General features: G+C 33.6%; 2 protein-coding genes and 2 long non-coding RNA genes across 8 annotated transcripts; 1 reads left to right on the top strand and 3 right to left on the bottom strand.

The window, feature by feature from the left end:
- Positions 1–712: 712 nt before the first annotated feature.
- Ap-2alpha (adaptor protein complex 2, subunit alpha) lies at positions 713–7,541 on the bottom strand. Of its 4 annotated transcripts, XR_014435113.1 has the most exons (15): positions 7,360–7,378; positions 6,593–6,680; positions 5,628–5,839; positions 5,366–5,559; positions 5,009–5,240; positions 4,822–4,930; positions 4,097–4,740; positions 3,896–4,027; positions 3,603–3,800; positions 3,178–3,512; positions 2,812–3,080; positions 2,585–2,729; positions 2,292–2,499; positions 1,142–2,190; positions 713–1,056 (listed from the first exon to the last, which is right to left on the bottom strand). XR_014435113.1 is itself a non-coding variant. In XM_083078665.1 (14 exons), the coding sequence occupies exons 2-14, from the start codon at positions 6,654–6,656 to the stop codon at positions 2,113–2,115; spliced, it is 2,820 nt and encodes a 939-aa protein (XP_082934791.1). In that variant the 5' UTR covers positions 6,657–6,680; positions 7,424–7,541; the 3' UTR covers positions 713–2,112. The 4 variants fall into 4 exon arrangements, 3 of the variants coding, with proteins under 3 accessions (XP_082934791.1, XP_082934792.1, XP_082934793.1); XM_083078665.1 differs by lacking the exon at positions 7,360–7,378 and adding an exon at positions 7,424–7,541 and having other exon boundaries at positions 713–2,190; XM_083078666.1 differs by having other exon boundaries at positions 713–2,190; positions 7,360–7,538.
- Positions 7,542–8,640: 1,099 nt separating this feature from the next.
- On the bottom strand, positions 8,641–10,091 carry LOC145959633 (uncharacterized). The gene is made up of 4 exons (XM_083078663.1): positions 9,984–10,091; positions 9,298–9,510; positions 9,102–9,228; positions 8,641–9,009 (listed from the first exon to the last, which is right to left on the bottom strand). The coding sequence occupies exons 2-4, from the start codon at positions 9,410–9,412 to the stop codon at positions 8,760–8,762; spliced, it is 492 nt and encodes a 163-aa protein (XP_082934789.1). The 5' UTR covers positions 9,413–9,510; positions 9,984–10,091; the 3' UTR covers positions 8,641–8,759.
- LOC145959634 (uncharacterized) lies at positions 9,301–12,017 on the top strand. Of its 2 annotated transcripts, none has more exons than XR_014435111.1 (4): positions 9,301–9,522; positions 9,989–10,099; positions 10,417–10,573; positions 10,980–12,017. It is a non-coding gene; the product is annotated as an uncharacterized LOC145959634 (long non-coding RNA). The 2 variants fall into 2 exon arrangements; XR_014435110.1 differs by lacking the exon at positions 9,301–9,522 and adding an exon at positions 9,554–9,739.
- On the bottom strand, positions 10,820–11,769 carry LOC145959635 (uncharacterized). The gene is made up of 2 exons (XR_014435112.1): positions 11,563–11,769; positions 10,820–11,190 (listed from the first exon to the last, which is right to left on the bottom strand). It is a non-coding gene; the product is annotated as an uncharacterized LOC145959635 (long non-coding RNA).
- Positions 12,018–12,771: the final 754 nt, after the last annotated feature.

Genomic DNA, 12,771 nt, shown 5'->3' with positions numbered 1-12,771 from the left:
ATATATATATGTATATGACATATATATATATGTGTGTGTGTGTGTCATATTTATATTGTAAAAAATTATGAATAAAAAATGTACATCTCATCGGCATACATATAATATAAGTTATAAAATTTGCATATATTACACGTACATTTAAAAAAAAGTAAAAAAAATGACACTGCAAAATGAAATGTTATAGCGATAATTGATAGATTATATTTCTAAATGTGTCGTGTAACATTGGTGTGCTTGTGCTATTACTAAAACGTTAATTAAACTTTGTAAGAAAATATATATTATATTGAGTTTAGATTTAAAAAAAACATTATTTATAACAGCTTTTGAAATAATTTGAAATATTAAAAATGAAAGGAATGAAAATGTAAAACATCTATGTTTTTTTACACTTCTTATGATTCAACAATGATTACATCAAAATCTGACAGTAAAATATTCAAATCCTGTCGCGTATCGTAAAATAGTAATAATCGTAGAAAAGAAAAAAAGATAATTAAAATAACATTAATATATATAATAAAATTCCACTATATGCACAATAAATCAGAAGTAAAAAAACTGATAGCGCGTGTTCTCTCGACCAACAACTAGTCAAAATACATGTCTAATTTATAAATATGTGTCTAATATATAATCTAAGAAAAAAAGAGGAATATAACGAGGACTTAGAAACATGGAGAAAAGGGGGGAGGATTTACACTACATATGAATATGAAAAATATATATATATCTTACGTCCCTGAAAAAATAAGACAGAAATGGAGAGTAAAAAAAATTTGAGCTTATATGGCTACAAATAGTGCAACCTATGTATCTCATAAATGTTTATAGCCATTTGTAATTAATTCAAATTTTATATATACAATTGTATAAAGCTTTACAAAGATCGGTAATATATCTCACTGATCGTTATAAAGCGATATTTCATAAATCATATTTAGAGCTGCTCTTTCCATTGTTAGTATTATAAAACGCATTTCGCAAAACACACTTCAAATATTACCTGTACAGAGTATACACTCTATTGAAATATACATCTTACTTAAAATTCTGAAAATAAGGATATTTCTACAACTACAAATCATTAATCTGTGATTTAGAGTTCAATTAATGACATACTAAGATTATAACATACCTCCTATTGGAATCGTTTTGTAAACACAAGAATGACCAGCCATGGATTTATCATACATCAATAATATATAGAAAATCTAGAATATTGTTCAAAATCAAGATTATAAGATAGGACGCAATTAAATATAAACTCTACTAATTATACAATAATTAATTTGCAGCTCCGTTAAATATATAAGGATATATCTATATGATAAACAGCTAATATTATACAACTACTGTCATTGTGCCCAAATCTACTCTCGCTCACGCGACAATTTCATGGCGAAATATCGATGCGAATAATTCGTGAAACAGAATTCATGACACATGATGATACAAAATGATATAACAAAGAGACGTTCACATACAGAGAGATATTCCAACCTCACAGATCCAATCTTAATGATTCGCCGATGTTAAGAATTATATAATACAGAGATAAATTTGTATTATAAAACTAAATAAAAAAAAAAAAAAAAAACATCCTTTGTTTCTATAATGTGGCTCGAGTGATTCTATAATATATTATATATATAATCATAGCTATAAAATGTCTAGTTTTTTTTTCTATTTCACTCTTTCTCGTTACACCTGCATAAATTGTATAGATTGTAATATATAAGATGTAGATCCATATAAAACAAATCTACAGATACATATCTTCAATTATGAGATAATACTGTCTATCATAGCCAGCTTATATATGTGTTCTCTTCTTTCTGTACGTGATTGATCTCGATAATTCTGATTTAAATCTACATATGTCTCTCCGATAAAACGATATATAGTGACACAAAACTACCTACACGAAGATATAGATTTCATACAAGAGCGTTATGAGAGTGTAAGCTTGGGTACAACGCAAATATGTCTTAACAAATAGTCATCAGTATCTTTTTAAACGACGCGCGAGATGACATTCTCTTTCGATAATGATACATGTCCTCTCACGACGCGGTACTAATTTCTCGATGACGCCTGCTAGGCCGTTTAAAATTGGTCCACCAGCAGGTCACAGATCTCTACCGACATCGATTCTTTACTTGAACGTACTGTTAAACGAAACATCTACAAATGAAAATGTGCAATTGAATAAGACTTTCACATATGCACATAATTTGTTTATTACAAATTTTGTTATTAAATTTTTCAAAAATTTGACAAGTTACCTGGGCTTGTTTATTAGGTTCAAGACGCAATAGGCAACCCACTTGTTGCGCTCTCATATGAACGATACCAGCGCAGACAAAGTTATCAGGATTTGGGTCGATACCGTCAAGTAATTGCATACCAAAACCTTGCAATTTTGTACGTACTTGTGTTAAATCCATTGGTTGCTGTGCTTTGAAAATCTTTTGCGATCGTTGTTGATTCGCTCTGAAAACAGATGAATGTTCGATGAATCAATCTAAATTAATCTATTTCTTTTCTTAATTAAGCATATTGTACTTGTGTTTCATACCCGCCGAGATTTTTCCATCTTGCGAAGAATGATTCCCCATTCATCTCTGTCGGCTCGAAAAACTTGTTAATTGTTAATGGTAACTTCATTGTGATTTTTTGTGGCACATTATTATAAATGAAAGAGATAATCATGCTCGGCGCATCTGTGAATGAAAAAACAGTATACATATAAATAAAGTAGATTACTGATTATTAGAAATCTGAAAAAATGTCAAAGTAATATACCATTATAATCATCGATGCATTCTGCATTGATCATTTGCTGGATCTGAGCGCCAGCTTCCAATATAGGATCAACAGATTTTACTTGTACGGCTAATTTTGCTTGATTCTCGTCTGTCCAAGATAACTGTGGTTGAAAACTGTGTAAAGCATATTGCGTTTTGTTTCCATAGAAAAGGCCTATACGTCCAAGATTTTGCCTAAACTCTGATTTTACACCAATTTGTATCAAGTCGCTTTCAAACAAGACACCATTATTCTTACAAACAAATCTGGAAAATATAAAATATATAACAGGATAATAATAAATTCGGATATATATCCCAATATTTGAATTATACAAAAATATTTAATTGCAATGTATCTTACTTCTTAGGATTATATGTATTTTGGGTACCATTGGTAGCACCAACTTTATTTGGCATATTATAGATATCTCCCAAAACATCGAGCAATACGCCTGTGTTACTAGACGGTTGAGAAGAAGGTGGGGTCGACAGTCCTAGTAGATCGGCGGAAGAATTGTTAACTGTTGCAACTGTAACAGTACTAGGAGCTTCAGTGTGATGATTGGTGTTTGGTGCTGGGCTCTTGCTTTCTCTAATTTCATTCTCTGGTACTCGACCCGGTTTTTTCTTCTTTAAAACCGCAAGGATGGAGGACTCCCTCTCAGGAAATGCTGGCATTTCTTCCAGCACGGTAGCCTATAAAAATACAACAAATATATTCGATTACGCGAATCTTTCAATTATATATTATATATATTGTTATATTATATATTATATATTGTATACCAAAACATCGGTTGAGGCAATGATGCTCAATTGTAAGTATTCCGATGCTCGCTGTTGCAATTCAGCATCTGCGCTACGTAGATTACTATGCTGCCTAAAGACATCTTGAATCTGACTTCGAATTTCAGGAAACAAATTGACAAACTTTATATATGTCGAAAGCAGTAATGCTCGGGTCATAGGAGAACACAAGTGATACTGCACAAAAGAGGGAGCAGATTTGTCATGTATATATATACTTTTTTTCCATAATAATATATGTTTTATTTCTTAAAAATTAGACAAACGCTTACTTTGGAATGTAAGAGCTGGAACTGGACAGCTGGAGAAGACCGCAAGTCACCAGCAATGAGATTGCCGAATTCTCCAAGTATATAACCACCGACTTTAACCATATTTTCGTGACAAGCTGGCGCTTGTAATGCCTACGATAATATACATAACATAAAGTGGTTCGAATTTTAAACAAAAGAAAAAAAAATGATATATTTTACCTCAAAGACTGTCTTTGCAGCATAACCCTGAACATCGTCTCGATTAATAACGATTTGGATAACACGATACCAAACTTCCTCAGAGACATAATCGCCTGCTATCCTAATTAAGTTTAGAATAACGTCGACGTACCAAGTGTAATCAGTCGCATATTTTTCAGCTAGAATCGCTACCTTTAGGACCATCTCCTCTCTAATCGAATAGTCGGCCGTTTCTAAATAATTTAGCATTTCCTGAACTATTTCTTCGGCATTACTTTTATCACACATGGCATACAATAGATCTACCGCCTGTTGTCTCACAGAAACATCCTTTTCCATTTTCATCGATAATATGACGACTTCTTGATGTTTCTTTACGGCTTCATGTGAAAATTCCGAGGTAGCCAAATGGCACATAGACTCGAGTGCCAAATATCGCAAATTAGTCTCGCGATTCGATAAAAATTGTCCGAGTTGGTTGCACGCCCGTACTAGAAGATTCGGCTCACTGTCGTTGTGAATAATTAAACTAATGGCCTCAAAGAGTACAGCATTTTTCGCGTTTGAATGCTGGACCTTCTTCGACTTTGGTGGTTCTTGAGCTTTGTTTAATATTGTTTCTAGACACTCATTTAATCTGCCCCTCACACCTGGATCTTCAGCTGCGGTAATATAAATATAGATATACTATGCAAAATCTATTACATTTCCAAATACAATGTATCCACATGTAAATTAAGTACCTGGTGGTGTATAGTTTTGTAGCAAACGTAGTAACTTGACAGATAACCATGGGGCTGGTACAAAATAATATGTGTAATCCTGTAGATCCGTGTAACTTGACGTAACAATCTACAATTGTAAAAGAAATATAAGAGAGATGTAATATAATATTTTTATACACGGATCAATCAAACTTTGACAACGTACTCTACTCAATCTCGAAACTGCGAGACTAACACAGCCTTTGTATTCGTCTGGATTTCTTTTTACGAGAGCATCTATAAGCGATGCCGCGGCCGTTACAACACCAAGATGTTGATCGTTTAACAGATGAACTATGCGCGACGTCCATTCACCGCCAGGTACGACATCGGGTGCGGTGCGTAGTAACCGTAACAGACATAATGCAGCACTTTGTTTCACAACGTCCATAGTATCTCTAGAGAAAACAAATATTATTTTTAAAAAGACTGAGTGAAAATCCAATATATTTAATAACTATAAATATAATTGTTTGATTAATATAAACTTTGTATATCGATGTATAAATATACTACGTCATACCCTGAAACAAGTAGTTTTGGAATTTCATTGCCAAAGGCTTCCGCCATTTCCTTGCTACCAATATTGGCGATACATTGCAATGCCAAGTTGACGTGAATCGGATTGCGCGAGCCGAGATCATTCTTTATACTTTGTATAATTAATTTGATCAAATCACTGTTGGTGTTGACCAAGACTGATATAAAGAGGTAACCCTAGAAAAATTGAATAATTTTATATCGTTATGCACACACATCACGGACAGGAAAAATTATATACTTACAATCTGTTTTTCCGAATATTTATTTGATGAAAGTAAATTAACAGCTTCCATATGTCCAAAGTCAATGTCATGACCAAGAAGGAAAATGAATAGCAGCTTGCAAACATATTTCTTTTTTTGGTATCCATCAAGTGTTTTATCTCCTTTAAACTTACTGCGAATGTTTGCTAGTTCCTTATTAATTCTTTTAATTTCCGCTTCTTTACTTTTACCTAGTAATATTGATATATTATTTAAAAAAGAGGAAAGATACTTTCTACAGTTTATCTTTAAAAAATGAGATTGCAAAATTATAGTTATTAATGGAAAAAAGCACACTTTAAAATAAAATATATATTAAGAGAAGATAAAATTTTCTCCCTCTTTCTTTTTTCACATATATTTTATCATATTTTTATGCAAATATTGATCAGCAGTAATATATCGATAGAAATATCTGATAGAAGAATCAATGGCAATGCGCCAACTGGCTTACTCCAAGGACAATCCTTTTATCTATGTACATTACTATACAATACATATTCCAAAATTGCCAGACATAAAGATGATTGAAATAAATAAATCATGTGTATAAATATAAACTATAATTGTGCTTCTACTTAATAAATATATGAAAAAAGCTTGCATATGTTTTTTTAAGTAAATCTTTAGTTATAACGATGCCAATGTGTCACAGATTGATATTTGAGAGTCAAGCTCTATCAGGAAGATAGGCCTATCAGAACTCCGCCCCCTTTCTCCTGCTCATCTCACTGACACTTTGTTATTTCAATGCCACGCTATCGCTCAATGAATGACATTCCGCTAATAGTTTAATATAAATGACACTAATATATATTTACAGGAAGCATAATTGGCAACGATTGAAAGGAATAACTTATTTAAATTGCAAATCGCGCATCATAAAAATTACATTATAGAAGATGTTCGATCAAGAGCATAAATTACAACAATAAAGTACTTACAATTTCTGATATCCGATATAAACACCGCCAATCCACGCATACCATCTCCTCTAACGGCCGGCATTCTGCCTCGTTTGTTTAAAACTACCTGTGAATGAAATCGAGCTATAAAGATACTAAACGTTCGTCCCCTCCAATCTGTGACGTGCACACGCTTCAACGTAAATATACTGTAATTGGTATTTGTTTCGCGCACTAACAATAAGAATAGCATGACGCAACGGATTAACGAGACGCGTGGTCACTCTTATCGTATCTTCCTACACGCCCATCGCAAACTATTTTTTCCTTCCTTTCCTCGAGATGTATTATCGGGAAGTGCGCCATCCGGGACGGAGTAAAAATCGACCGCTCGGTGGACTGCTTGGCGTTGGCGAAAATTGTGCACGAGTGACGATTGACCGCCGTGATCGCGATACAAAAAACTTGATCGGAGCCGGCGCGGGCTGCATCGAATGCCGACGATGATCTTTGACAGCGGCGCGCACCCGGAGCGATATCTCTCTCTCTCTCGAAAGATAGAAAGATAGAAAGAGAAAGAGAGAACGAGAGGAAGAGAGAGAGATAGAGATAGAGGGAGGTCTCGGTACGCGCGATCGTCGGAATCGGCGATGGATCGTCGAGCTCGACGACCGGGAAGCGAAACGTGGGACGATCGTATCGATCGATCGGAGCGTTTCCGAGAAGAGACCGAGGGAAACGAGTGCGCCGTTTTCCGTCCTCTCTCGGAGAGCTGTCGTTGAAAAGGTCGCGTCGCCGGATCTTACCGTCCCGCGAAATTCGCTCGGTATCGCGAAATCTTCGCCTCTAGAGTCGGCCTCGTCTACGTACCGGTCTGGGCTGGGGGTTGTGCGTTCGCGCACGTCTCGGTCGCGGGGCGCACGGTAGGCGTGGAACTATTCGCGGACCCGTGCCAGAGACTTCGTGGCTGTCGCCATTTGCAACCGTCGACTGGGTCTGACGGACGACGGGCTCTACCCGTCGAAATGCCAGCGCGCATGCGTCGTCCACGCTGGCGCGTGGAATTTCGTATTTTGAACGCGCTTTACCGCTACGGTCGATTGATCGCCGCGAAAGGGGTGTGGGGGTGTCTCTACTCATCCGTCGCTAAATTTTAATCGAGTCTCTACGAAAGGTGCGCGACGAAGGGAACTCGTCGAAATTTGTTTTTCTATCGCTTGAAAGTATAGGTACGGATTTTCAATTTGTCGGAAATAAACCGGAAGCGAGAGATCTATTTTTTCCTCCTCACATTTTCTTAACGATTAAGATTAAAGGAGAAAGTATCTCTTATTTCGTTCAATTTATTCTGCGAGATTAGTTGGTTATTATCTTGAGGCGCGAGGAAAATTTTACAACTTGTCGGTAAGATTGAAAAATTTGTATCTTGAACTCGGCGGTTGATTGATCGCCATTAATACAATTTATAATATGAAAAATATGTAAAATATTAATAGAAAAATTGTGCGAATTTGTCTGACTCGAATCGTAAATATTTGAAACTGAACGTTAATTTCAATGTGTCATCTTTGCCATTTACGAAGGATTAAAAAGTTTTAACGGACAACGTGTCATTTTATTTATAATTTCAACTCGAATATTTTAGTAGCATCTGAATTTTAAACTTTTATCATCAAGAGTTATTTTATTCAGATTTCATACTAATGTTTGAAAAGATGCAATGTAAAATGGCGTCGAGAATTGGCCAAGCCAAATGATGAAAAATGTATCGCTGAAATAAAGTACAAGATTACTGAACAAATATTTAACAGCGTTGTGTAAAACAAAAAATTGTCTCATTAGAAGTAGACTTTCTCTCGATATAAACTAATAAAAATTAATAAAAAAATTTTAATAATATAATAAATGTAAAAACTTTTGTCAACATTCAAGTTTATATATCTGAAAAGAAAAAGAAGATATCCTATGCAAAATTCTCTCCAACACATTGAAAATCAACCTTCCTTAATAAAAATTTAATGAGCTTCAAACAACTACTAAGATATCCTATATATATAAAGTAATATGCAGAAATAAAAACATTCTATTATTTTTCTAGATGATATGTATTATGTTGCAATGTACAATATGCTTTTTTCTTATTCACTATGATTTAATCAATTTAGCTAGATATAAGTAATAAATTCCAACAGTAAGAAATTATATATTACGTTAAACTTTGCTGTATCTTTTCAAGCAACATCTCTATTCTGCCTCTCATAACAGGTTGTCCTTTCTTTGTCTTTTTTGATAACATCTTAAAATTGTGCAATTTCTTCTCCTTGTATTTTCTCAAGGCTTCCTCTCGTTCTGCTTTTACACGAATCGCATCCTCTATCCTTTTCTTCTTCTCTTCTTCTTTACGCTTATATTCCTGCTTGGCCTTGTAAAAGGCGTAGCTCTTACTTCTTGAGTTGCTGTTTATAGACATGAATAGTTACAAATGTTGAATCGATATCAAAATTTACGTCAAACTTTAAATTGATTTTGACATGTTATACATATATACCTCATCTCATTTGTATTCTTGGATGCACTATTTGATGATATTTGTGAAGAAGTCTGCTGATCCCTTTTGAGTTCCTTGTAATATCCACGTAACACAGCTTTCTTCCTCCTTTCTTCCCATTGATTAACTAATGCAAAAAGATAAATGTTAAAGAAACAATAAATTAACCTATTTGATGTATATGTCGAATATATACTTTTATATTTATTGCTATATTTTTGTAATCTGTATTTTTTCTTGTCAAATTTCTTCTGTTTCCCATTTTCGTGATCGTCCTTTCCTTCGGATCTTTTATTTTTAATATTTTTCATGTTACCTTTTTTGTGTACAAATCACGGTAAACGAAGCATCCAACCATGTGGCTTATCGACATTTAAATTGTACGTTAACGCCCTCGTAAGTTTTGTGACTAAAATGCAAAGTAGGTACACAAGTATTTTATGGTAACAGAAAAATACAGTTATCTATATTATCCAAAGAGAGAAAGAGATGTATTAATTTATACAATCGATTCTCTTATTTACGACCACTTGTCATCGCGTTACGTATAAATTTATTCGCGGCAGTGACATTGATAATTGATTTATAGATGAGTAATTCGCATTAGATCAGAAGCTAAACAGCAACGTGATCCCTATGTGTGTATTATTCAACATATCTTATTCTTGTTGCACAATTTCATAATATCATGACCATATATTGTGGTTACATTCGAGAGTTTGGGAAATTTTAAAAAAATTGAATGAAATATATATTTTGTAAAATTTTATTTTTAATATTTTTTAATATTTTTTATCATTTCTCTCTCTCTCTCTCTCTCTCTCTCTCTCTCTCTCGTAACATCCGTGTTGCTAAATTAATTTCTATCTTTGTATTTCTCACTTCAGGATTAATGGGCCCCATTTACAAGAGATTGAACAATTATTCATAGCCCGATACACGTACATAGTCGAGGAAAACAAGTAAACTGACGTCGTCGAAAGGATAGTAGCTCTTTGGTATGTGCTACCGAGTTATTATTAGCTGACAAAATCCGAGACAGCTATAGTATCCGAGGCCAGATCCGCTCGAAGGAGATTCTTCGAGCGTTCGATTATTTCGATCGCAGTTCCTTCACGATTCAATGTCGAGGATACGATCGAGAAATAGATTGGCAATTTCCGCACTTATAATTGACGAAATAAAATTACATTAATGCATTCGTATAATATTTTATACATAAATATTGATTAATAATGTCAGTTATAAATACATTTTGCCCTTATAAAAATAGACTTTATATCGTATCTTTTAAATTTTAATTACATGGATGTAGCGAGCAATCTTTGGAACGACCTACAAATGTCGAGAGGTCATCACCGGTCATATAATGACACCGCGTTACAAACCAGTATGAGCTTGGAACTTGAGGTTAACGTGCGCCGTGGCGTCATTCAATGACATCATGTAATCAGACCTATGGTCAGACCCACGTACGTATTAAACTTTGAGATGTCATTTTTTAATAAAGTAATTAATATAAATTATAGAAATTTAAATTATTTAAATTATTTCTTGTCTAAAATTATGATATTCAAGATCAATTCATTTTTGATGATTTTTATGTAAATATCTGCAGAGGAAATGTAACGTTAATCGGTTTGATAAAATATATTCGCAATATATAAGTTTGTGATATAATCTAGCTGCGGTTAAAATGTATTCGCATATGCAAGACGTCGGATAAAAATATTTCTTTATTAGAATTAAAAAGTCAAAGGCATATAAAAATTGTAGAATAAAACTCTATTTTAGATGATTTAAGATCCGTGACATTTTGACGCGATTTTTTAAATAAAATTTTCGTAATAATTTCTTTATATACGTTATGTGTGCCAGGATTCTACACAGTTATCGGAAAGATCGATTGAAAAAGCGTATAATTATGCGCGGTGACCTTATCTTCGATCCATATTAGGACACCTTTTATCGATCGGCGAAACCCTCACGGAGATGACGTCACATACGCTAGTCAACACACTGGGGTCGGGTCTCGTTTCAGAAATGAGAGAGGAAGTCGGTAGTCTTGTAAAAAATCTTGTCGCACTGTCTGGAAATATAAGGAACGAACCGACATTGACATACTTTGGCATCAACCTTGACAATCTCGTTGGTCGTGATCTGCATCTTTTATCCTTTTATTGCTATACGCGCTTTATAAGATGACGTATATTTTCCGTTATGCATAATGGTTAAATAAGCGATTTAGAAAAATAATTTAGGATTTAGAACATTTAGAAATGATATTGTGAGCTAATATCGATTGCACGAATTTCTTTTAGAGATCCACGTTATTTAAAACTACCTTTTTAATTAAATTTGTGTCATGAATGAACCTTTAATTATAATAATTATTTTTCGCTTTTAATACAATCTTAATTTTACTTTCTTCTCTCTTGCCAAATTTAGAATTAACAAATACATTTGTGTGGCCAATTGTTCCTTTGATTCAGTCAATTAGTTCGACGTGAGGAGGTGGTGCTTTTTGATGCTCTGATTCACGTGAACGTATCCTTGGAGAATGTTAGGTCTGTATATGAAAAATAAGGGGGCGTAGAGAGTGACGTGCCGTTCCATTCAGTCAAACACAACTTGTGACGACGTAAAGCGCCGAAATAGCGTCAACATCACTCATACGACTCAGTTTCACAATACCGTAAAAGAATTCTCTCGTGACGACGTAAACATTCTTTTAACATTCCCGACTCGTTGACGCATCTCGATGCCAATTTTTGGCAGACGCAATACAAGAAGAATCCGTTTTCGATCTTACACATTCTTGTCGATTAGTTGAAAGACGTATAATCGACTCGAAATCATATTTTTCATAATTGATTACGCAAATTTATCTGACATGAACGTTATAAAACAATATTATTGTAGGCTGACAATTAGATTATCATATTTATTTCTAAATTTATTTCTAAAAATAGCAATATATAATTTTATATTGTGAGAAATTCCAACAATATTATATCTCTTAACTTTTCTTAATTAAAATTCTTATTTATAGCTATTACAGGAGTTTATGAATAGATTATCACGTCAATTTCTCGTTAATCTTGCGATGAGCATTATTGACTTTAGAGACCTTTTAATTCGACATATAGTCTAATTAATCAATAAGCACCGTAAAAATCATATCATCAGTCATTGTATCTCGTTAAACTCTCGTCTTACGTCATCTCTAGACTCTTTTATTTCTAATTTAGTTTTCTCAAATTCATTTCAGACCGAAACATGTGACAGAGAATTTAATTCCATCTTAAATATATAATATTATATATATATTTAAATATAATATAATAATAGATATTTGAAAGATAATTATAGTAAAAAACTTTTTTTATTTTCTCTGTCTTTCTTCTATAAATAATTCTATCGAATCATGTCTGTAGGAATTTACGAGATTGTTCTTTCGCGGGGGTTGTTTATAAGGAAACGATCGCGCAAGTTTATTAGTCATACTTTGTTGCGCGGACAATGATAATTCGTTTTGTGTCTTTTCCAACATCGCCTACGCGCAATCTCTACATGAACAAATTTTAAGAACGAGATCCCGTTTTCATTTAACACATTATTTGTTTTAATATGAGAATAACTTAAATCACAATCTATAGGAAAATTAATT

Source organism: Camponotus vicinus, unplaced genomic scaffold (assembly GCF_025532165.1).
Source record: "Camponotus vicinus isolate PSW18456_S1 unplaced genomic scaffold, iyCamVici1.0 SCAF_1, whole genome shotgun sequence".
Taxonomy (NCBI): Eukaryota; Metazoa; Arthropoda; class Insecta; order Hymenoptera; family Formicidae; genus Camponotus; species Camponotus vicinus.
This window is presented reverse-complemented; position numbering and strand designations above follow the sequence as displayed.